Genomic DNA, 25,007 nt, shown 5'->3' with positions numbered 1-25,007 from the left:
GTTCACACGTGATTTTGTTCGGTGTTTTCAGTTCTAGCACAATACAACAATACAGGCCAGATCACATTTCCACAGGGAAAACTCGGCTCCTTTTCAAGTGATGACTTCAGAGGAGGAAGTAAAATTTTCGGATTGTTTCATCAGTCAATCAATGCAATCTTTGCATTCTGAAAAAGTCTTTGGGGGAGTTTCAAAAAGGTCTGACGTCCATTCTCGCAAGAGGGCAGAGGAATGTCATTGCACAATTTTATTCACTGGAAAATAAAGTGTTCTTTCATATAGCTATTAAACGTAAAAAGTACGGAAATGATTGATTAAAGATTGTGACCAGTAAACTGGTTACAAGCACTTAAGTTTTATAATGGACTTTTTCTATTCAGAGGTCCTCAAAAATGCACAGGGTCTTTGGTTTGGCATTGACAACTAGCCTAACAGTGTGAAAACTGCTGAAGATGTTTCAAGAAGCTATGAATGGACCTTGGCACAACTGCCATATGCATGAAATGACTGTCAAACTTAGATGCCATGCTCAGCTCACATTACATGATGCATGACGTAGACAAAAAAGCTTTCCAAAAGTGTCGCCTGTCTATCGAGGATATCTGCTTCCAACTGGGGCTCATTTAAGAGAATTCCCTAGCACGAATCTATCAAAGCATTAGTCCTGGAGTTCACCCAAAATGGCCAGCGGGCTCTTTGCACAAATCCACTGCTTCCTGAACTCAATACCACTCCTTCATTTCCTGTCTTTTATGATTGGACAAACTGATTAATCCAGGTGTGTCTAGCCATTGTCGTTGCGGTTACTGAGGTCAGGCACACCTGGATTAATCAGTTTGTCCAATCATTAAAGACAGGAAATGAAGGAGTGGTACTGAGTTCAGGAAGTAGTGGATTTGTGCAAAGAGATCATTTCTCATTTACTTTTGGGCATGAGTCCTTGAGGATAGATGGATGGATAGATGGATGGATGGATGGATGGATGGATGGATGGATGGATGGATGGATGGATGGATGGATGGATGGATATTTCCAGTCTGGTTTTCATCCCATCCACATACTCTTCAATTCTGACTGTGGTATATTCTCCAGCCTCATCCTCCTTGACCCAAGTGTGGCCTTTGACACCATCTCACACATCATCTACCTACAGTATATAGGCTTTCCTCCATTGGTTAATGCCCTAGACTGGCTCCATTCCTACCTCAAAGACCGCCATACGGACTGCAATTCACACCGCGTGCGTTGCGTGAGCTGTCTGTGTCCGGAAATCTTCCACCGCCAGACCACAAGATCACCGGGGTTCACGCTGGAGAGTTGAGTTCATGCGATAACAACCGTGTATATAGAGTCCTATCGGTAAACAATAGCCACACTCGCCTGTTGTCACATGATCGATATGCTGTTGGACATTATTTCTGGGACTTCGACCATGGGTAAGTACGTCTTGTGTTTAAATAGTGTTATTTTATTTTATTTGTCATGTTCAGAATGTTTGCTTTATTCTGAGCTTGTTTTTTCTCTCTTAAATGTGCCGGGGTGGTCACTATTTTTTATTAAGTTAGAAAAAAATTAGAAAATTAACAAGTGGACGGTATGTGCTGCTTTGAAGACTTCCTTTTTCTTTTATCGCTCAGTTCTTTAGACCCCAACAGTAGATTTGGCAGAGGCATCTTTTGTTGAATTTCAGTTATAATTCTTTAATAAAAAATATACAAGTTTCTTCCTGTACTAAACATCATTAAGCATATAATTTATTTAAAGTAGCACTAAGGAACGTTTCGAGCTAAATAAAATATTTTCATAACCCTTCTGATGAAACATCGACTTAAAACGAGTTGAATGGTACCTTTGCCATGGCCTGAGGGGGTCTGTATCATTTTTACTGGCACTAAGCAACTGTGAGGAGGATGGTAGGAACACTGCCACAGAAAAAACTACAAATGTGCTGAATGCTTTATGGCATACGTCACTTCCCCCTTTCCCCATTCGTTACAAAGACGGAAGTCAATTTGTGAGTTTAGGAGTTCAAAAACAACACAATGCGCTTGGTCTCATGCAATATTTGGTCGTCCTTCAGGCATACCATTACCGCTTCTGTCCATATGGCGGCACCATAATCAACATAAACTGAAAGTTCCTTAGTGTTGCTTTAATTGTAAAAGGTCTGATATCCTTTTGTTTATGTTTAACTAATTGAAAACGCCATAAATCATGCTATTTCTACTAAGTACTGTCTCAAATATTCTCCAATTTCGATACTGTAAATATATAGGACGGTATGCCGAGAAACGTTTCTTGGGAGGAGCAATATGGCGGCCTCGCGACCTCAAAAGTCTTGACCTAACGGCTATCCAGTCATATATATAGATCAGTGGGTATATTCCCGTCGACGAGTGTGAGTGTGTAGTGTGTCTGACTCAGTTGTCCGAAACATTTCAGAGATGGGCGGGAGAGCGCGGTTGGGGGGTGCAGGGGTGGGGGTGCGAGTGTTGGAACGCGGCCATCAGTGGCCGGAAACGACGCTGATGTGTGAAACCCGGAAATCAGAAGTCCGTGGCATCTTACCCCCCAGGAAGAAAATGTCATAGATATCACTCACTACCAGTCACACATAAAAAAAAACTGCACATTTCTAAACATAACTTTCCTGCACTTTTTGCCTTGCCTGCATTTCACATGCACTTGTAGGAGTCTAAAATGCAGTGGTGGGCAGTGAGTTTCGGAGCTGAGCCTTCAGTGGGTATTTACGTGACCTAATCCACCTCTTAATTAACACTTCACGTTCGTTATGCAAATGAAGAAGACCTCCTTTCTTTGCTCCCGCCTGTCTGTAGAAGTGAACTGTTCCACTCATGCATGCTGTGTGAAAAAGTGCCCCCAAAAAATCAATTTCTAGGTTGAAACATGCAAATGAGCAATGTGTATGTCGACCCAGCCTCATAAAGTAAATTTTTTCTTGAAAAGTGTGCATTGAAACTATCTGATTGGTTAAACAAAGAAACACGATTTCAATGGTAAATGACAATGCTGGAACTTGGGATTCTGAAGGCATTAGGAAAATACAGTATTTGAATAGCAACAAAACAAAGCAGGAATCTGATTGGACAAAAAACTAAGACTGAAAGCTGTCCAGCCAAGACACATGCTATGAAATGAAGACAAGATTGTTTGAAATAAATTATTAGCATTTCATGTTAGTTGTATGGGTAGGTCCATTCTTCTGATCATGTTTGGCCTGAAGGTCCTGAATGCACGTCAATACTAAAACGTCCACACTTATGGTGTTAACAAGCAACGGCATTAAATATCCTGCTTAATGTAGAACTAAGTGTGATAAGAATCTCTTCCTACCATTGAAAACCAGCTTTGATCTCATGCTGTGTGCCAAAAGAAGCAGGTGTCTCCAAAGGACCAACAATTTCTTTTCACTGATCCAAATGACATCACTGCACTAACGAACTTCACATCCCTCGGCATTCATGGCCTTAGCCATGCTTGTAATTTATTCAAGGCCAGCTCTTGTGTGGAGATGGTGAGGTTGGTGGTGGGACGGCGGCATCGGGGCAGTGTGCTTGAATATTAGTGTGCCGCCCTCCCCTGTGGGGAGAAACTGTGTCATAATGCCGGACTGCTATTATGATTCAAATCAAGGCTATTGTCTATGGAAGAGAGCGGCTCCGTGCTGGCCGCAGAACAACCAAGGCTCTATACAAGGTGCAAGCTGATATGAGGTGCATGGTGGGACTCAGTGTGGTGTGTGGAGGGGGATGTTAGAAGAGGGAGGGTTGGCTTTGTTTTGTTTTTTGTTTTTTGTTTGTTTTTCCAACCACATAGTTAGCAATCTTATATGTCATGTACAAAATGTAAACACAGAAACAAACCAGAGAGTAGTCATGCACAGTACTGGAAGCGTTCCAATACACTGTATGTGCTCTGTAACAACGCATATCTTTTTTAAAATTATTATTACTGTTTGCCATGTTGATTCATGCAAGAAACTTCCCCAGTTATTATTGGTCAAAGTTGGACAGACATGACGACCATTTCCATTCCAGGGCAGGAGCCAAAGCAGCACAGAAAAAAAAAACAATTCCAACAATTCCAATGTCTGTATTAACTATGTTTATATTCTCACCAACCCATGCCAACCTTCCACAAAGCTAAGTGCAAAGGTAGTTGTGTTGTTTTCCTGCAATGTCTCTCATTTTTGCAACGTTGAAATCAAATGAACTATTATTCGCAGTTTGTTGTTATTCGGGGGAGCTGTTTCTTGGACTTTGCTCGTCATGACAGACATTTTTCCGATATCCGAGTTCTTAAATTTTAATGATAATGTTTCAAAATTAATTAGAAAGAGATTCCATTTTGGAAGGTTTTCAATGAGAACCCTTTAAAAGAATCAGTGTTGAATCATTATAAGGTGCCTTTGAGACTTTATTTCACCCCCTCCCAAAACAAGATGACATTTCCAGTGAACTACATATTAAGTAGATGTCATTCTATTTGAAATTATTAGTCATGCTCCTACGCTATTTAATTATTACTTTTTTTTTTTAATCCCTGCTCTTCTATAATAATGTAAAAGATTAAGTTTAAGATTAAGGTGTTTAAAGGATCTTTGTGCAGTTTGTCACTTTTTTACTCACGAATGCCACCTCTGGCCCAAAGCGTAACTGCGGCATCTGTCAGGCTCGTTCATGGTGCGTGGGCGAGTACGTGCACGATCTTAACCCACTAAATATCCAACGTCCAATGGATCTCCGGATTCTGTCCGAATCGCGTCGGCCAGTCAAGGACCGCATTTCTACGTCCACATGACCGCCAAAATACGTTGACATATGAGCGTCTAACCATGGCCTAATATGGACGTTGATATGATGTGCCATACTCACCATTGCACATACAAAAAAAGGTACTGTATGTAGGTCAACATATTTTTTTAAACTTATGCCTATGTATATTTTTTCTTGTGTTTTGATTTATTTATTATTAATAAAAAAAACTGTATACAAATTTATATTTTATTGTTATTTTTTGTACTCGCGAAATTTCTGATAACCTGACAATAGGCAGATTGATAATGTGATTCACAATTCATCTTGCAGAGTTAGAAAGGATATGTGCATGATTCACTCCACCTGCGTAGCTCCACCTGTGCGTCGTCAGAGGACGCGAGCTTAATTGCTGATCAATCTGCTCATGGTAGGTCACATTTAAGCTATTCCTTTTATTTTATTAAGATATTTTCTGATAGCCGCATGTATACTTTTCGTTTTGATGCTGCAATGATCTGGCACTACCGCTTTTGTAGGCGTATAAACATTGTTGTTTGGATAAACACATGCATATTCGTCACTATGAGAATTGTGCAGTACACCCCCTTTGTAACACACATTCAAGCGTTGCAGAGCAGGAGGACCTGCTGACCACTGTTTTTTTATTTTCTTTATTTTTTGCTTCTTTTTTTTGCTTCAATTTCACCCATCCCAAAGGATATTTTTTTTAATGGCAACAATAAAATAATTCAAGACATAAGGTATTGTTAAAATGTGATTGTGACTCTGGAAAGAAAAAAATGTTTTTGAGCAAGTCTACCAGTACTTTCTGTCAATAATTTCAAGGTCTTTTCTCATCTTTTGATTTGTTTGCAAGACTGTCTGTGCTGACCTGCTATTTTACCTCGGCAGAACTTTCTGTTTTGTGAATGTGAAGACGCTGTTTTACCTGCATTTCTGCTTTGTGTTGAAACTACATGCAATACAGTTAGAAAACTTCTGTCTTTCAACATTCCCAGATACTATTAATTCTCCAAATTTTCAATGAAGCAACAGAGGACACATGTTGGGGAACACCTTAAGCATGCACCATCAAGAAGAGGTGGATTCACATGAAGGAGTCAAGATACATAATATGTTCGGACATTATTTACCTTTTTTTTTTTTAAATATAGTACAGTGATACCTCGGAGTTTGAACATAATTCGTTCCTGCGAAGTGTTCAAAGTCCGAATTGTTCAACCTCCGAAACATTTTTTCCCATAGGAAATAATGTAAATGTAATTAATCTGATCCCAAGCTCCAAAAACAGAAAATTCCTATTTTAATTTCTATTTATGTTTTTTACATTCACAGTACAGTACAGTTTTTAAACAATAAAAAATACCTTACCTTTTTTGCTGTGGTGTGATGGCATCAGTGGATGATAAATGCTATGTTAATGCTACCTTTAGTTCAGTGCTGAGTTTTTGTATTTTACATTGGACATACTGTTAGACTACTAAGCGGTCCTTGCGTGCGTTGTTTAATGTCAGGCATGTTGTTGAACAGCTAAGGGGGGTCCTCGTGCCAGTATTTACAGAAGTAGTCACGGTAGTTACAACGGCGCGATAATCTCCTTCCTAATTCTACTGTGGTTCGTAGCACTGTATGTTTTTCTTTGCTGCCACTGGCACTCTTGTCTTTCTTTGAGCCCATGGCGAAGAAAATTGTCATGGAAAAATCAAATTGCACTCGCGAGTATGGAGCACCTCCGGGAGTACTCACGATCTGACTGTAAATGAGCAATGCATCGTCTCAACTACCGCAACGTGAGCATTCGACATTGCTCGACTTCGCTCAACTACCCGTTTTCAAGGTATGTTCGGCTTCGCTTGCTTTTCTTGGGTGTTCAAACTCCGAAAATGAGTTCAAACTCAGAGGCATTTTTTACTCAGATTTTTTAGCTGAAGTCCGAATTGTATGAATTCCGAGACGTTCAAACTCTGAGGTTCCATTGTAAATATATTTAGAAGTGTTTCTAAATAAATGTTCATTACAAAACAAAGACTTGTCCTAAATTTTTCAGTATATTGTTGGTTTTCAAAGATGCACATGCACATCTACAGCCAGTTGCATTTGAGTACCATTTCTCCTGAAAAGCTCTCATGTACATTTAGAAGCATGGCTATGATTGTAGTACGGCCTTGAACACATCACAGGGAGAATTGACGACATGACACAGACAAACATGCCATCTTGTCAAGTCCTGGATGCCGCCAGAGACCGGCAGAGGTTATTGTACTGTATCTCATCTGCTACGCCCCTACATCCTATATCATGGGACAACTTGATCATATACACATTGGCATTCAATATGACAAAAAAACCTATTCAAATACAACTGTGTTAGGACGCTATATTTAGATTCTGTATTGAGCATTTTCATACAATGATTTCACAACACCATTATTTTAGTCATTTGAAATAATTTATACAATTGGTTTAAATTAGGTCTATATAAGGCGCCAAAAGGACGTCCACACGACCTATTTTGAAGCCGGTTTCAATTGACGTCTTATAGATGTCGCTAAACTACATTGAAATGACATTGACGAAATTACGTACAGCCGCTCCCCTACTTACGAACATTCGAGTTACGAACAACGGTACATACGAACATGTCTGCGCGCATGTCAAAAAATGTTCGGAAAGAGATGCTGTAAGTTAGATTTTGTATTGCGCACCTTTTTCCGAGTACTGTAGTGCTTCTTTCCACCGCTAATACGGACGCTTGGCGCTGTGAGAGCTCACCCAGCATTGGAGGCTCAGCAACGTGTCGAGGAGGAGGAAGAAGAAGAAACGCCTGTCGCTCATAGATAAAGCCATCGCACTCTTTGAGCAGCAAGACCCAAATAGTGAACGTTGCACAAAGGTTGCAAATCAATTGAATGATGCCATAAAGTGCTACCGCATCATTTATGATGAAAAAAGAAGAAAACTGTGCAATCGTCGTTAGATCGCTTCTTTCGGCCAGTTTCTAGTAAATCCTCCAAGGAAGATACTCATCAACCCTCATCTTCTTCTCCTCGACCCTCAACTTCTTCCTACATTGAAGTTACGGAGGAGGAAGTAACTTTTGAAGCCCATTCCAGCAACGACAAAGAACATCTCATGATATAAAAGCCTCCTCTTCCTCCTCCTCCATCAAATCCTTAAGCATCGAGTACATCTTCCAAAAGTAAGTTAAACTTCATTTTATTTATCTTATTACGTACATGTACATACTGTGTGTGTCTCTCGCTCTCTCTCTCTAACATACGTAGTACAGTACTGTACGTATTCTCTTTAAACATAAATTATAATACAAAATATAGCACTGAAGCAACTTACGAACAAATTCACCTTACGAACGATTGCTCGGAACGTAACTCGTTCGTAAGTTGGGGAGCGTCTGTGATCTGATTTTGCAATGTGCTTCTAAATGTGACGTCTTTTCTACATATGCCCATTACGTAGAAACAACTTTATTTCTACGGCGGCTTGCTCAGTGAGAAGTGCATGCCACATGTCCACTACTCCGTGGGTACGTGCGTGACGTCACCCTCCACCCATCTCGAAAGAAACTGTGGAGTGTGTGGGGTCCGTACACTTTACCTTCAAGGGAAGATAAAAACTGATAGATGCAGTCAGAGTAAAACAGTCAGGGCTCTTCATACTCATTTGAGCATTGGAGTATGCATGATGTAGAAAAAGATTTAATACTACCCTTTTAAACGGCACAATGCACCTTTAAAAACATATCAAGTAAAAAGAAACCTTTCCACTCTATGCAAAAGTACATTAACATAGGTGGGACTCTTCCTCGTGTCTGCTCACAAAGGACTGGTCCATCCCTTACAGTCGCACCCCCTAGTGTCCTGGCGAACTTGCGTTGTGTGGCGGCCCTTGTCGTCCACCGTACAATTGGCAGTTACTCTAAGAATGAATGCAATCAGAAGTGAAAATGAATCACCGCATATTGTGCTGTATACTAGTGTCACAAGAATGTTTTAATGGCAATGCATGTGATGTATGTACGTATGTGGGGAGTGCGGCGCAACGTGTGAAGCACGCTCTTCAAAACTTGACACCCAGTGCTTCCGCATATACGGGAATGTTTAGCTGGCTAATGAGCATTATAGCAATCAGTCAATAAAGCCCATCGACAACACCTTTGTCGTTCTTTCGCAGCCGGCCTCTGGCGCTGTCCTAGCATGAAGTTAAGTTTGCAAACATGGACTCTGGACCGAACAGACGAACCTTCATCGATGCTAGCTTAGCACTAGTTAGCTGCTACGACAGACATGGCATGGATGGATGACACAGATTGATTTAAAACTTAACCAAAAGCACACAAAAAAATACTGGGTTCTGTTGCTGACCCGTGTACGGCAAGGATCCTGGAGGTTATGGGTTATTTTTAACTATAAAGGAAAACTTTTCTGTTTTCAGCACGTACTTTACTATTACGATCAAATTGGATTTTTCTCTTTTTTGGGGGGACAATGTGTACATGTTATTCAGCATAAGTACAATTAGTAATTCATATACATTGATTCGGGTTAAATGATAAACAAACATGCAAACGCGGATTTGGGCTACGACTCCAAACGCTAATTGATAGATTTGATTGTTTCGGATCAAGATCTACAAGAAAAGAAAAGCGGGTTGGCATCTTTTGTCCTTTACTAGCACTTTTAAAATAGCTTTTTATGATGTTTTCACTCATTTTGATGTGTACCTGGAACACTCCCTGTGCATCCGTAACCACAGAATCATTCAGAGGCGAATGTCCGGTGTTGTCCTGAGCGTCCAGGAGTCTCTGAGCGACATCAGCACGGGCGTAGTGGGCAGCCAGGTGAAAAGCCATCCTGCCTGTGTGATCCGTTTGGGAGGCAAGCAACGCGCCCTGCTATATGAGGCTGGAGATGATGTTGGCCAAGCACTCCTCGCTCTCGGCCTCCAGGCCGCCACCGCAAAACGACACCAGCATAGATAGATAGATATTCATCCTATCAGGGAAAGTAGATATGGTATGTTTTCAGTGTTGACGTCTCGTGTTCATCCCAACAAAGGAAGTAGAGACATTTATGTTTTCAAGCTTTAAATACTTTCCCTCTGTTGAATTTGTGACAGCGAAAGATGAGAACATTTGACACTTTGCTTGTTGTACACTCCATATAAGTGTTATCTATAGCTTTTAAAATAACCTACATCAAACCTACACCTGAATTTTGTCATACATTATGAATGTTGAGTGTTAATATTTCTGTATTAACAGTTAAATACTTCAGGTTAAAAGAAAAAAAAGTTCATTTATTTTATATTAAATATTTAAGGCATGTATTTACAGTATGCTAATTGAAGTTCAGAAAAACATTTTTTTTTAAATAACAAGTAGATGATGTTCAGTGAAATCAAGAATGACTCTTTATTTTAATTTAAAAAAACAAAAACAATTATTCATGCTTATTCAAAATGTCTATCTTTTTCCGCAATGCAACAATGTTGCATTAATAATCCTCACAAATTAAATTAAGATTAAGTCCAGTGCTTCAATAAGCGAGAGCTTCCTTTCACTGAGTTGACCACCATTTTGATTTGTCAGTCTTATCAAGTAACTTGTAATCTAAATTAGTTATGTTTCAAATCAAGTAATCATTAAAGTAAGTAAGTTACTTTCCAAGGTAATCGTGGCAACACTGGTAACAAATTTAGCTGTTTTTATTGTAAGGTGTTTAAATGGCAAATCATGACTGATTTGTACAGAAGCCGGAACTCAAGGTGTAGTAATCTAGCATAGCAACTAGCTTTGCCTAGCGCGAAGCTGCAGGACTGCTCAAACTTTTCTTCATAGCCTCTTCATAACCTCAGCTTTAACAAAAAAAACAAAAAAAAAAGTAAATCAATAAATTCACACAGTCGTTTTAATTAGCAAGTTTAAACGTAGGCGTTTTTTTTGTCCGTTTAGTTTTTTTTTAACGGGTTGCTCGAGGAAGCACGTGCGTTTGTGTTGATGGTGTGTGCAAGAGGGAGAGAGAGAAGAGAGGGAGAGAGAAAGGCGGAGTGAGTTTTGTGTGTTGCTACAGCTTCTCATCGTGCAGTCAAAGTTTTCCGAGGGATCTCCAGTCGAGGAGGATACGCGGTGGCTGAGCTGCGGAGGACGTTTTTTTTTTTGTCCTCGGGATTTACCTCGACTCTCTTCCCGGTCGACTTTATGACAAAGAACGCCTCACGGTCTAAACTCTCCGGAGCTTTCTTTCTCACGCCAATTTGATTCCTCAAGGATGTATTTGGACTGAAAGGGCGCCACTAAGAGCCGGAAACTTTTTCCACCGAAATGGGAGGGAATATTCCGTGGATTATTTTGTCTTTTTTATTGTTTATGCATCATTCTGAAGGTAAATAACGTTTCTATTGCACTGTGATGTTTGCCTGGACATGTAGAGATATGGTCACCTTCTTTTAAAGAGAGGGTCTCTTGCATGCATCTTAAGTGCACACAATGAATTTATTGCCGTTTTAGTTATTTTGTTAATGATGGGCTATTATGTTACTATTACTATTATAATTCTAATTATAATTGTATTAATGCATTGCTGTGAAGTACGACCATTAAGCGGTTGAATGCTAATGAACCAGTTTTTTTTCATGCTAATAGTGTATTTGTGCTCGTGCATGTAGAACGCCACCTCAGTAATATTTTTAAAATGTAGGTGCATCAAGGAAGTATTTCTTGCAGAAGTATGTTCAAAAGATAAAAAAATAAAAACGTTTTCAACTTTTTTTTTTTGCAACTAAAGCTGAGGGATACATGAATTACTATTACAGAAACAAAAACTTTAAACATGAGCATGTTGGCACAAAAAGTATGTTGTAGAATCTTATATTTTACAACTGAGTCCTTACAAAATTCATCGTAAACACAAAAGCTGCAGGATGCCACATGTTGCGTGGCTAAACTCTGGCGTCACATCAGTTTGTCTCCAGTTGCAGTACTGTCTCATTATTTGGAGATTTGCTGCATGGGTTCCATATAAGTCATTTCTCACATCTCCCACAGGTTTTCGATGCACAGATAAATCCAGGCCGTGTGAAAACGGAGGGACATGCATAGATTCGCCATCCCGATGCATGTAAGTGCAACTCATTTGAGAAAAGAGTCATTAAGTTCACTCAACACTTTTTTTTGTAGCTCTTTCAACAGAAGTGTCCATTTTTCCTGAAAAGCCTCATCCTCTCCTTATCTCGGCATTGGGTTAAACATTTCTACTTTTAATTGACTTACCAAGAAAAGTGGTGGTAGATGTTGCTAATGGATTATCCTACTTACTATTATCAACAAGCCTCCACATGCCTCTGTTGCACCTGTTAAATGTTTCCACAGAAACGATTACACAGAAGGGTTTTATTTAATTCCCCTTCATTGAATTGAAGTGTCTTCATTTCTCGCTTGCTTTGGGCGACTCTGATAAGTCTTTTGTTTTTCAAATGCTGAGGGTGGAGGGGGCAGTTGGGGTGGAAAAGGAGGTTTGTGTGGGAAAAGCTGTGACAATAGTCAAGTGAAATAGCCTACAGTATCTTGCCTGGGGGTCACTTGTCCGCTTTTTGAGGAGGAACATGCTCGAGTGTTGCACTGAGGAGATATGGTCCAAAAGAAGCCACCTCTGCCACCTGCTTCCCTCTAAAAGGCACTAATTTTAGTGGAATCAGAGGTCAGACGAGGAATAGATAAGATAAGATTAATCCTCTTTTCTACCTCTCTGTGTGTAAATCTCAGTTACCAATAGGCAGACATAACTAAACTCACCAATGTGTAACTTGACCGCATGCCGAGCCACATGGGCAGCAACCACGTTTTATCAATGATTTGCTGTCGGGATGTGGCCCGAGTGCCATTAAATTGGTGAATGTGTAATTTCATGCAGCCAGGAAAACACTTAAAACAAACAGAGCAACTTTTTTATATGTTGCTTTAAAAAGAAAAAAAAATGGCTAGACCCTTTGTTTTATGAAGAATGAGCATCTGGATGCACTGCAGTGCCATTTGAAAAAGAAAAAATGTTGTCTCCTGCCGCAAACAGAGGACATCAAAGATCAAACTGTGGCAGGGCAGAGTAGCTAAGCACAGAGTTGTTGGACCAGTTGGATACTGAGGTGATTACCTCCCCCCCCCAAACCAGGAGAAAAGAACAAAGACGTTCAGGAGTAGAAAAGATCTTTTCTTCCTGCAGATACCTGATACAGAGTATACAAAGTGGGCGCAAGAAAGAAAAGCCACAGAAACTGGATTTAATTTGGATGCTTACCTACAAAATGTAATTTCTGTTAGCCTGTATTTGTAGGTTAAATAATCTCTTCATAACAAAGTAGTTCCAAACTTGATATATTTTGTTTTCCGGCCTTCCCAAAAGCTATACGTACTTTCTATATGCCAGCTGCCTTTGTTACTGCCCTAGATAGCGGTGTATCTAATGTCCCATACAGCTATGAGGTCACGCTGTATCAGTTTAGCGGCGGCACATCAAAAAAAGTTTATGACTCGAGTGTTCCGACTTCCTGCACAGGTGAGTCACTAAAGATTGCAAGAACAGAGTCCAACCTTTACTAACTAGTTTTAACGGTGAAACAAATGGCATGTATTAGACTTTAGAGATTGAACTTGACAATGGAGGTGTGGATTGCATCACATGACAAATTTTGAAAATGAGCTGACAGAAAGTCCTCATTGTGAATGGCTGGAGAACATAGGCTACGAAAGTTGGTAAATGTGAAGAAAGGATTAAATAATAGAAACAAGAGCAAGAATGAATGAAAAATAGACATAAACTAGTCAAACAGAACGTTTGCTGTAAGAAATCAGAATTCAGAACTGGCTCATATGACAAGAAATAGAAGTATACACTGTATATGCACAAAGGGTTCATGCACAGTATAATGATAAGAAACACACATTTCAAATAGTTAAATACTGCAACAATATATGCTACAGGTCACTAAATAGAAAAACAGAAAGTCATTTCATCTTTAAAGCACATCAGAAATGTTTGAAACTGCTTATTGGATAGAAGTACAAATGTAGTTTTTGAGGGTTAGGGCAGTTTTGTGGGGGGTCCCATAGGTCGAAAAATATGCTATGATTTCACTATTATAGCATGTTTTAGAATCTAAAATTCAAGAGGAGGACTTCAACACAGTCTTTCACACCCTATTATGAAGCTAATTTAGTTTGTGTTATATAGCAAAAATACTTCAATGAAAGTGAATGAAAGCAAACATTTTCAATAACATGCAGCTTGGATAGGGCGGCGGCAGCGGTATTAGCGCCGGAGAGATAATTAGGCAGATTGAGAGAGCGTCGCTCTGAGAGGATCCAGCTGGAGGAGCTGGCCTTTTTTTTGGGGGGGGGGTGAACATGTAGCGGGGGTCTGGCTAGGAAAAGGTGGGGGCCGCAGCGTAGAGGACAGCTGGTGGATGTTGTGATGGTAATCCAGTGAAGTCAGATCTCAACAAAGGGACAGCGCAGTGCCAGGTGCTGCCATTGAGAGGCATGCCGGCCCCCATGCTGTGGGAGACAAGCTCGCGGAGGAGCGGACTAGCCTGCTAGCTCGCTAGCACATGTTAATTCTCTCACAGGGTGACTGCTGATACTCGCAGTTGCCACATGTTGACATCAACCGCTGTGGGACAGCTTGGATTCCTTCGTTGCATGGGGAAAAAAATGGCGGGTCAAAAACCACCTTGTAGGGAATCTTCCATTTCAACTTTTTTTGAAACATAAGCCATGACAATTTAATTGTAATGTATTCTAACATAAAAAAAAAATCTCAATTGGAATCTTACTTCAGTGAGTTCAGTGAATTCTTCATATCTTATTTGCCCTGCCACTTGTTGCTAGTGCAATGAAAAGAATGGTGCTTGTCCTTGGATAAAGGGGGAAGAAGTGAGACACTAAAGATTATATGACAAGTTTATTTATGTATTTTCTTTTTTTCTGACATAAATCAGTTCTGTATTAGATCTATGTAAAAGACAAATTAGCCAGAAAGAGAAAATAGTAGTCTCCCCTGGTGCGGCCCGCATTGGAAGCGCTGGCTGATGGTGTGTTTTATTTATGAATGTGTTGCCTTTGGCCTCAGTTGCCGAGTTAGCATATAAATTGTAAGTGTTGTCGTGATCTTGTTGTCGTGATCATGACATGATGTAATGAGGCTTGTATTTTGATCCCAGTGGTATGGATGCTCTTGTTTCATAAGATGGTAATAGCTTTTTAGAAAATAATGAGCCCGTTTGTTTGAGTGAAATGACAGTTTGTTGATTTTTTGCACTAAGTTGAGCGGCGCTTCCACTGCAATCTGCATCCATGCCAGATCACTATGTTCCCTATCTGTCTGGCTGGACACAAGGAGAGTGACTGTGTATGTCTTTGTCCACAACACCGGCGGCTAGCGAGTCGGTGTTTTCTTTGGGGATCTTTACGGCGGATTAGAAAAGGAATGCTGGCTAAGATTCCTCCTGTCCTCCTGGAAGTTACAGGTTATTGTCTGTACCTCCCATCCATTCAGCCTGGAAACCTATTCAGGAATGCCTTCGACAATACAGTCTCATTGAGGGCTTGATCTTTGGAATGTTTGACTTTGCAATTAGCTGAGAGTCATGCCACAATGGATTGCAGAAAGCTTTGGTTAAATGGTTTAGAAGGAAGCTCATCGCTCATGTATCACCATTAGGTTTTCAACTAATATAAGGAGGATGATATTTGTATATAATGACAAACTGGGAGCTCTGGTTCCCAGGCCCTGCCACAGGAAGTTCTGCCTTCTGACCTCTGTGCTTCAAGCATCCTGTCTAATCACAGCAGCCTACTCAAGCATCAGGTTCAGTTCATCTTGGACTAAAGTGACAGAATTAATTACATTTGTTTGTTTAAAAAAATCATTGAGATTCCCGATATTTCTCTCCACTCTTTCCTTGTGCCTTATCTCATCTTGTATCGGGATATGGTTGTGTCTAGACTGTGTTCTCAGATCAAACCTTTAAATCCTCCTCCATTTGGTGTATGGTTAATTTTAGTTCAACTGCAATAGAGGCCTTCAGAAGATAATTAAATTATCTCCATTCTCTGTTTCTGTTGTGGTGATGGGTCGGAGGAATTCTGCGCAGGGCCTTGCCTTTCATGTTGACTTGAAAAAAGAATTAAGGTTCTGATTTAAATTTCAATGTTTTTGCAAAAATCTGGTTTAGGTTTGGTGGTGGGGAGGAGGGCTGTAATTGTGTCTGAGGCAGAATGTTTGGAAAGACCTCGGCCTTGGGATGCTTGTCATGTGGTTATTGCTACTATTTGAAAAATGTCAGGGAGCTGCCTCCAAAAATCTATCGACGCATGGGGCAAATTTGAATGAGTGTTACAGGAATTGATTGTACTAGATGTCGTATGGGACTGGTTTACTGAAGTAGAATTAAAGTGACTGATATTTGCAGGGTAATGCTCATGCATTGACAACTTCAATAGGATGGTTCCCATTGTTCCCATTTCCATTAGCATTATTTGTTTAAACAAACTTCCTTGTGATGGAAGGAATAGACTTTGGAAAGAACTCTTTTACAAGATCCAAGCGGTCGTGTGTCGTAAGCTTCCTGCACATGCATCGGTAGTTCCTCCGAAGTACTCAAACTGTCCTCACAAAACCCTCGTTCCCAGCACCCCCTTTTCTACTTGCTAAGGCTCCCTCTCTCCATGGGATACTGTTGCCAGGCGACGACATGGGCCTGTGGGTCCATGGAAGCCCAGACCTGAAAGACTAGCTGCTTGGGTCACTGCACCACCCCCCCCCCCTTGCCTCCCTCCTCCTTCCAACCTGATCATACAAAGGAGTTCTGACTACTTTAGCGCTTTTATTTGGGGGCCACAAATTCCCCCCAAATGTGGCTGTTTGCAGAGAAGGGGAGAACCAAGGGCTGCTGGAAGGAGGGGGATGTGGATAGGCTCAAGTTGGCAACGCTGTGTCACTTATGGCCTTTCATGGGAGAATAAATGTAGTTCTTGCTCGCATTAAAGAATGATTTTGAGTTTAGTTTCTATAAAATGACAAATTAGGAAGATGCTAAGTCTGTTGTTGGCTCTCTCTGAGGAAATGACCTATACATGTTGCTTTATGGAGCTTGACTGCAAGTATGAACCGTGTCACAGATTACAGGGTCTTTGTTCACAGGTGAGTCGCCCTTTGACCTCATGGCGGCGTATCTGCTATTGCATGGTAAGGGAGGAGCTCAGGTTACCCATGCTTCATTGAACCGAAGAGCAGGAAAACCGGCATTGGGTTCCACCAGTGACGGCATTCGCTCCCATAAATCAAATGTCCATACCGCAGGGATTTTAAATGAACCCTCTTACTTCTTTCATGTTAAAATGCTTTCTTCTTCTTTCCTCTGCAATTCCCTGTTTGGATGTCATCCTTTGTGGGCTCATGCTACCACGCTGGTTGTAAGTTTCTCAACTTTGTATTCAGGCATGTGGTTGTCTGCATGCTGTGTTGCAGTGGTGCCTTTGTGTGAACCGAATGCTAAAAGCAACTGTTAATGCATGCTTTCTTTAGGGTGTTGTGTCTTTTCAGTCATGTGAAGTGTTTTTTGTGTATGTGTGCGTGTGTCTATCCCATGAACAAAGCAGTTGTTATTTTGTCTCAGAGTGCTAGACACTCAGTGGTGCAATGACAAATGTGGACAGATGCATGGTCCAGAGGACTGCAGCTGGCAAAATCCCTCATGTTTTGACACAGGGGGGATTAGCCACTTTGACCATCCATGCACTGCACCACTCAAACACTTCTTCCTCTTCATCATCTGGCGTCCTCTTCCTAAGAGGTCAGAAGTTGGCAACCTGGGGCCCAGTGCACAAAAGCAGCCGGCACCTGCCGCTCGCATGTGTCTAAAAAGGCCAAGTAGAAGCGAAGACACCCTTGCTGGCCTTGACGCTTTCCCAGACACTGTGGAATCCGTAGTCGAGTCCAATAAGAAGCTGTTTAGGTGTCGCAGGACCAAGCTGTGCGCTGGTATCAGTTAAGTTTGCGTGTTATGAGAGAAGCACGCTGGCCATGAGTCAAGTCTAGACCAAGGTTATTATAGTTAATGAAAACAAACTGAGCATTAAAAAAACTTTAAAAATTTACAAATACTCCATGTATTAAAAAAAAGAGTACTTAACAAAAACTAAACTAAAAGAAAGCCTTGTTCTAAAAATAAATAAAATGATAAGATCTAACAAACCTGCTCTAACTAAAACTTTAACTAACTGAATAAAAACACAAAATAAAAACTAACTTAAAGGTAAAAAAATATATATTTTTTTTCTTTACGGAGCAGATTAACGAATCATTGATTACATTTGTAGAGCAACTTTCTTAATTGTGGAACATCCCCTGTAATGTAATTTGAGAACATTTTTTGTGCAGACCTCAAAAGTTGAACAAAATCAATACTCAGCTTTCAATAAAAATAATATTGCTGACACTATTGATATTTTATGCTATATTAATATTTTAACCTTATAGGCCACTCCTCCTAGCTGCTCCTAGCTGACAGTGTAGCGTACCGTAATTTATTTCCGGTTCAGGTTCTATTTAGCGAGTACATTCTCTCTGGTCCAAGTCCAGACACTTATTCATTTGCCTAGTATTTTGTTTGTCCAAAGTTTGGGTGCTTTAACGCAGTTCAATCTGTGAAAAGTAGACTCGATCAACCAAAGCGTTAACCAGTGTTAATGCACTAGCCGTTAGCAATCTTAGCCTTGCTTAGCCATTATCATGGCTTCACCGTCTTTTCTCGTCATCCCTTTGTCAGAACGGTACTTGTCAAAACAGAAGTGTAGCTTATTCGCCGCCCAGAAGGTGATAATTACTAGCCTGGCAAGCCACTGCCATTGACTGCTGTTTGGCCCGGTTCAGAATAAACCATGCAATAATATGATAATGATGATGAATGGACTAACAATAATGCCACTCGCTAAAGCGGCCTAACTTGAATACATTAAATTCTCTACGGCGTTTTCACGTTTTTTACTATTGTATTGAAAATACAAATTTTGCCTCACAAACTGCTATGCGAAAACACCTTTTTCAAGCCTTATAATCATAGGTGGGCACTTGTTTCTCTCCGTCAGCCCCCGTCTTTGATGGATGGCCAAATTTTCGGCGAGTGTTTTATGACGCGAAGCCTCGAAAAAGTACACAGATGGAGAAGGACCGTCGGCTCGACGGATGAAAACCCGTTTCGGTCAGTGCTCAGTCCGTGTCTTTTTTGGCCAACGGAGAGACGGAAGTGCTCACCTCCAATTATAACGATAATGAAAAATCCAAAATGATGAGAACCCTGGTCTAGACTGAAGAATACGTATATGTTTTAGTGCTCAAGCTCAATGGGAAGGGAGGAAAGCAAAATTATCAGGCATTAGTACTAATTTGTTCCTTACACATTAACCCTGCTGGATGCACTTCTGCCAAATAGCTGATGCAAGTTTCAAACAACAGTGGCTCTGTAAACCTTTTGACAACCTTTGCCCTTGCCACTAGAGTCAAATCTCACAGCCTCAAGAGGGATTCGACTTTCTCTAGTATATATTTTTTGTGTTATAGCCGCCTCGTCGTCTCGGGCCCTCGCCAAGTCACCTATTATGCTCCACGTTTCATTTTTGTCCTGACCTCCTAGATTCCAGACATAGTTAATTTGCCTCTAAATAAACCCAGCCAAGCCATGACAAATAGCCATGGGTACCAAGGGGCGGGCGGGTGATTGGTTGGGTGTCAGGCTTGCTCTTTCGTCTGCGCTGTTACCAGGGCGACGAGGATCCTACGTTTTGGAGCGAACGCTGTGTTTTCAGAGCAGTGGACAAGGGATTACAGGAAATATGACATGGCATTCCCACTGGACCAGACCACCCCCACTTACCCCCTCTTCATCCACCAGTTGCAGCCTCCGGAGACATTCTCTCCTGCGGCGTTGCCCCACCCCTCGCCCTGCAGCCTGAGTGACATTATCATCACAATCAGACAGGGGACCTCTGGCATTTGACCTCTTAGCAATGAGAGGAGGGGGTGAGCCAAGCTGGCGTTTTTGTGAGGGTGGGGGTAGTAGCAGAGCCAACTTCACCTACCATTCTCAGCGCCTCTGTGCTGACACTCAACTGTAAATTGTACAATATTTGGTTTGTAGTTGGTCGACTATTTCATTAGAGTGATGTTAGTGTAGTGGTTTGCATAGATGACTTTCCAGTAGGGATTCACAATAATGCTATTTTCAACCGATACGATAAACTAATAATTTCGAAAGTACCAATGTCAATAACCGATAAGTAAGCTGATAATTGTTTGCAAAATTAAGTTGAATACAAATATACTTTTGAATCCTACTACAAAGTCTAACATGGAGAAATACATTGAAACGATGTGTAAAGCACCATGAAGCTGAATTTTATTACATATGTTTGGTGTGTATGCAGCGTGAATCACACAATCTAGAGGTGCTATGAAATTGCAAGTACTGTATGTACAGGGTTTTCCTGTGTACAAAATTTAGAGGCGCCCACCTCCACCTAATTTGCTTTCCACTTCCAGCCTGAGTCACTGATATCGCTCAACACAGCGCTCCAGCTGTATTGATTGAGCTCGGCAGCAACACAGACGTTTCTTTTTTTTAAACTTTAATGTACCGAAGAAGAAACAGATCATGGAACAACCGTTGCACACGCCCATTTCCTGGTTGTGAGGCAGAGGTGGCGCGCTCCAGCCAAAGTCATACAAACACAGTATATATATATACTGTATATATACACACACAATAAACATAACAGTGTATAATAATATGTACTAGTGGATGAATTTTGAATTATTGTAGTTAAAAAAAATGGCAAAAATGAATGGCAACTTGTATTTATAAATAAAAGTCATGTTTTAATTTAAAAGTGCAACAAAAAACTGTGAGGGTAACATTTTGGGGAGTGTTGTGGAATTTTCAGTAGCTAGGCGAGATGAATAAAACAGTCTGGAAAACAATCTGTCTTTTGGGTTTCTTTATATTAGAAGCTTTGAATATACACAAGTCTTACAGAGCAGTCTACAAGAAGTGATCTGCTGTAAATTATCATGGAAAGATTTGTATGCAGCATGGTTAGGTTTTGGAAGGAGAAGGGGGGGTCAGCTAGACAGGAAAGCAAGCAGTCTGTTCCGAGCAGGCTTATCAGTCAAAGGCACTTCAATATTGCTTCATGTACAAGAAGTGAAAAGCCCATTGTTAAAGAAAATACAGGTGTCCACAATACACTATAAACTTATGTTAATATGTGATAAATAGTTATTTTCCATAACAGGACAGTAAAGAAAGCCCACACTGGCGACTGCAATGTCGCCATGATGATTCTGTGAACAGGAGGTTGCGTGCATTATGACGTCACAAATATGTGACACTATCATAAGAGAGGGGAGGAGTTGAGGTGTTGGGCACAACTTGAGCCACAACCACAACAGATGTACCAACGTGGCATGAATATTATTATCGGCGGATTTCTTTATTATCTGGTTTATCTGTATGATGTCAAATTGGTTGATAATTGCCAATAATTATCTGCCATCGATATTATCGTGCATCCCTACTTTCCAGCAACCCTTTTCAACAAGGAATGGGTCCTGAAGGCAGTACTTTTTGTATGGACCGATATGGGTCGGTGCTACTAAGCACAGATTCACGTAAAATCAACCATGTTTCGGTTCCAAAGCACACTGGTACTGTATCGGAGTGGAAAAGTTGGCGAGTTTCCATGACACATTTGAATGCAGCAGTGGATGCACACCAGCAAAAAACAGGATTTCACACGCCATAACTAAATTTCTAGGTAAAAAACAAAACTACATTTCTAGTTTTGGAAGCAAACAAGACTTGCCCGCCGTCAAACCAAAGAAATAGTATATTGTAACGATGGCAAAGCCTAGAAATTCCTTGCATGCTTTGATTGAGCGATGCAGAGTGGATCTCTTGGTGCTGGTGCCAGGCGGGGACTGGCGATGTGCCCGGGTCCCTGCAATCACTGCGAGGCTGAGAGGGAGTATGCCGCGGCACCTCCCTCTCAGCCATCCGTGCGGGGAGCTTGGCTGCGCTGCCCTGCGGCGATACCGACAGGTCAGTCTTCAAATAATGCTGGGAGGTGCGCGGCTTTACCATCGTTGCACATGTACAGTGCAAGCCTTGCGTTTTTGAAAAACAACTGCACAACAAGACAACACTAATACAATTGTTTTTCTTTGTTCCTTGCACAAGTATTACTGTGTAATTTCATTCCTTGTGTTATTCATTGCAAAGAACTTTGCTTCGCAAGTTGTATTTTGTAATATTAATTTATTGTTAATGTTATTTATACTTTATAATTATAAAATGTTATAATTTAATTTTTACTCTAACCTCTGGGCTTATTTGTTTTAAATTCATGTTTGTTTATATGTTGAAAAATAAATGTTGAATCCATATATATATATATATATATATATATATATATATATATATATATATATATATATATATATATATATATATATATATATTATTGTTAAGTAAATTAACATTTGTTACCACACACAATAGTATAAAAGTACTGAACATTGGTACTGTTGAGTACCAATATCATATACTGTATATTCCCAGCTACCGAGAATAGGAACCGAACCGATCCCTACTTTGAACTCAGGGGCCCGATCACTATAGCTTTTGATTGTCTGGAAATCAGTCTAGGATGCAGTCTGCTCGGTTGGACTCTACTAATAGTTACTACTCTACTGTACTTTCCTCTCATGTGTCTTTCTTGTAGACACGCCTGTGCTCTCCTTTGTGCCGAGTCCTGTGGCTTTTCTTTATTACATTGTCTTTGTAACGCTGCAATGCAAGCCAAACAAAAGTAGATCAAAACAGTCATATTGAAGAAAGGCTGGCCTGTTCCCAACTGCATTGCAAAAAAAGAAAAAAAGAAGTTGGTTGTTTTGTAGAGGAGCGTACAATAATTGAGTGAAATAATGCTTGTACAAAGGAGAACAAAGGGAAATCCATTGTTGATTATGCCCAGGGGGTTTTCTCCAGCGAAAGAAAAGACAAGAGTCTTGGGGTGAACCAGAACCCAGCCGTCACTGCTCTGTCATCAGCATCAAACAGCCTGTTTGAAGAGGGGGGGCTTGTCTCCAGCCGCATGCTCCAAACTGGGTCTCGGGTTTCTAACTCAAACTAACCTCCTCAGTTAGTACAAACCTTGTCTGAACTCTCATCGGCCCGTAGAGAGCAATCAGATACTCTTGTGTCTACGTTGATATCTTTAGGTAAAAGGCAAAAACAGATAGTGTCTCGTCTAAATATCACAGCTGCCTTTTCCTATTTGCTCAGCATGTGCTTAGTGTAGACCCCATTTTTCTCATGTCGGAACTGGGATGGAATCGCTTTGGTTTCCTGGCAGCCATCACTGGGTGTGTTCATATATTATTTAGAGCCGACCTGCGGAAAAAGCCGTAACGACGGAGGAATGTTAGCTGACACTGAAAAAAAATGGATCTCTCCAGCTGGAGAGGACGCAAATTGTGTGTTTGGTCAATCCCGTCCTTCAGGATATGGCCTGGCTCCGAGTGCATCACTCATTCCACGAAACCACATTGCACTTTTGAAGGAACCGGCGCTAATACGAAATAATTCCAGGGCGTAGACGCCAGTCTCACACCACAATATGAGTGCACGTCATGGGGTCAGGAATGCCAGATGCGGTATATTAATGAACATAATGGGAATTGGTTGGATCTGGAGGTTTGCTTTTTGGGGTTTTTGCTTGTTACCTGTTTTGGCGCTCAACTCAAACACTTAACACTCAAGTGTGAATCATTTTGTCCAGATGCCGTCCTGGATTCATCGGCCCGCTCTGTCAGCACCAGGATCCTTGCCATCGATCACCGTGTCTTAACGGGGCCGCTTGCATAAGCCAGGTGGTCAACGATATCCCACAGTACAGCTGCGTTTGCCGCAGGGGTTTCAGAGGTACAGTATGCCCGTCACAACTGGCACGGAGAAAGATCAGCTCTTGGAGGGACGTTCAACTGAACACACCTTTGAATTACAGGCCAAGACTGCTCGCTCATTGACGCATGTGCCACGAGTCCATGTGCCAATGGCGCCCGCTGTGCCAACTGGAATAATCACTACAACTGCTCCTGCCCACCCGGCTTCCAGGGAAAGAACTGCCGCAGTGACGTGGACGAGTGCCGCAAGCCCGGCGCTTGCCTCAACGCTGGCCTTTGCATCAACACCCACGGCTCCTTTGGTTGCCAGTGCCCGCCCGGGTACAGTGGGCGCACATGTGAGATGTCCACCCAGCCTTGTGCCCCCTCGCAGTGCCTCAATGGAGGCACTTGTCGCCAGACTAGTGAGCATTCCTATGAATGTGCATGCCTGCCAGGTAGGATAAAAACTCACACGTTTGTATGATATACAGGTGCATCTTTTGTCTATTGTCATATTTTGTCTACAATTGCCAATATGTGCCTCTATATTCTATATATACCGGATAATTCAAAAAGTAGAAACCAAAATCAACATGAAAAACAATGGAAAACTTTACACAACTTGTTGTACAGTACTTCGAGTTTTCATTTCATGTTTTGCAAGTTCTCAATGTCACCGCTGCCGGCAGCAGGAACAACATCAAGCCGTTATGAGAGTTCCTCCCAAACCCGCCTCAGGATGTCGCGGCCCACCGTGTTGATTGCAGCTGTTATTCGATCTTTCATGTCATCGATATTTGCTGGAAGTGGTGGAACTTAAACTTTGTCTCTAACATACCCCTACAAGAAAAAGTCACACAGTGAGGTCCAGCATTTGGTAGGCCAAGCACACAGCATGTGAGTGACATAGCAGAGATTGTCACATTCAAGTACTGGTAACACAAACACATCAATATGACAAGGATTAACGTTCTTATATATTCTTAAATGTATTGCGCCACGCAATGCACTCTGGGAACCGAGTGGCTAGATATGACACGCCTATGCAGTGTGATTACTGGCAAAGTGTTGCTGTGTTTTATGTTCAATGGCATTTCAAAAAAGCAGAAAACCAAGGGTATATGTTTTGTTTTATTGAGTTATGGCTTATTTTCAGTGCATTGCCTTTACCTATGGTAAAGTTGTGCTAGCAAAC

The 25,007-nt window shown here is 41.1% G+C and overlaps 1 protein-coding gene and 1 long non-coding RNA gene across 3 annotated transcripts in view; both read left to right on the top strand.

Annotated features, from left to right (window-relative positions):
• The first annotated feature begins 994 nt into the window (after positions 1-994).
• Positions 995-6,396, top strand: LOC144044230 (uncharacterized). The gene is made up of 3 exons (XR_013291213.1): positions 995-1,436; positions 5,109-5,205; positions 5,798-6,396. It is a non-coding gene; the product is annotated as an uncharacterized LOC144044230 (long non-coding RNA).
• A 4,500-nt stretch (positions 6,397-10,896) lies between these two features.
• The window catches only part of notch3 (notch receptor 3), a 40,448-nt gene continuing 26,337 nt past the window's right edge, over positions 10,897-25,007 (top strand). The window contains exons 1-4 of one of the 2 annotated variants that reach the window (XM_077557547.1): positions 10,897-11,200; positions 11,863-11,935; positions 23,707-23,849; positions 23,932-24,267. In XM_077557547.1, the coding sequence (XP_077413673.1) occupies positions 11,140-11,200; positions 11,863-11,935; positions 23,707-23,849; positions 23,932-24,267 (613 nt within the window). In that variant the 5' untranslated portion in view covers positions 10,897-11,139. The remainder of the gene's footprint in view (positions 11,201-11,862; positions 11,936-23,706; positions 23,850-23,931; positions 24,268-25,007) is intronic. The other variant, XM_077557548.1, reaches the window with a different exon arrangement.

The sequence above is a fragment of the Vanacampus margaritifer genome, chromosome 2 (assembly GCF_051991255.1).
Source record: "Vanacampus margaritifer isolate UIUO_Vmar chromosome 2, RoL_Vmar_1.0, whole genome shotgun sequence".
Classification (NCBI taxonomy): domain Eukaryota; kingdom Metazoa; phylum Chordata; class Actinopteri; order Syngnathiformes; family Syngnathidae; genus Vanacampus; species Vanacampus margaritifer.
This window is presented reverse-complemented; position numbering and strand designations above follow the sequence as displayed.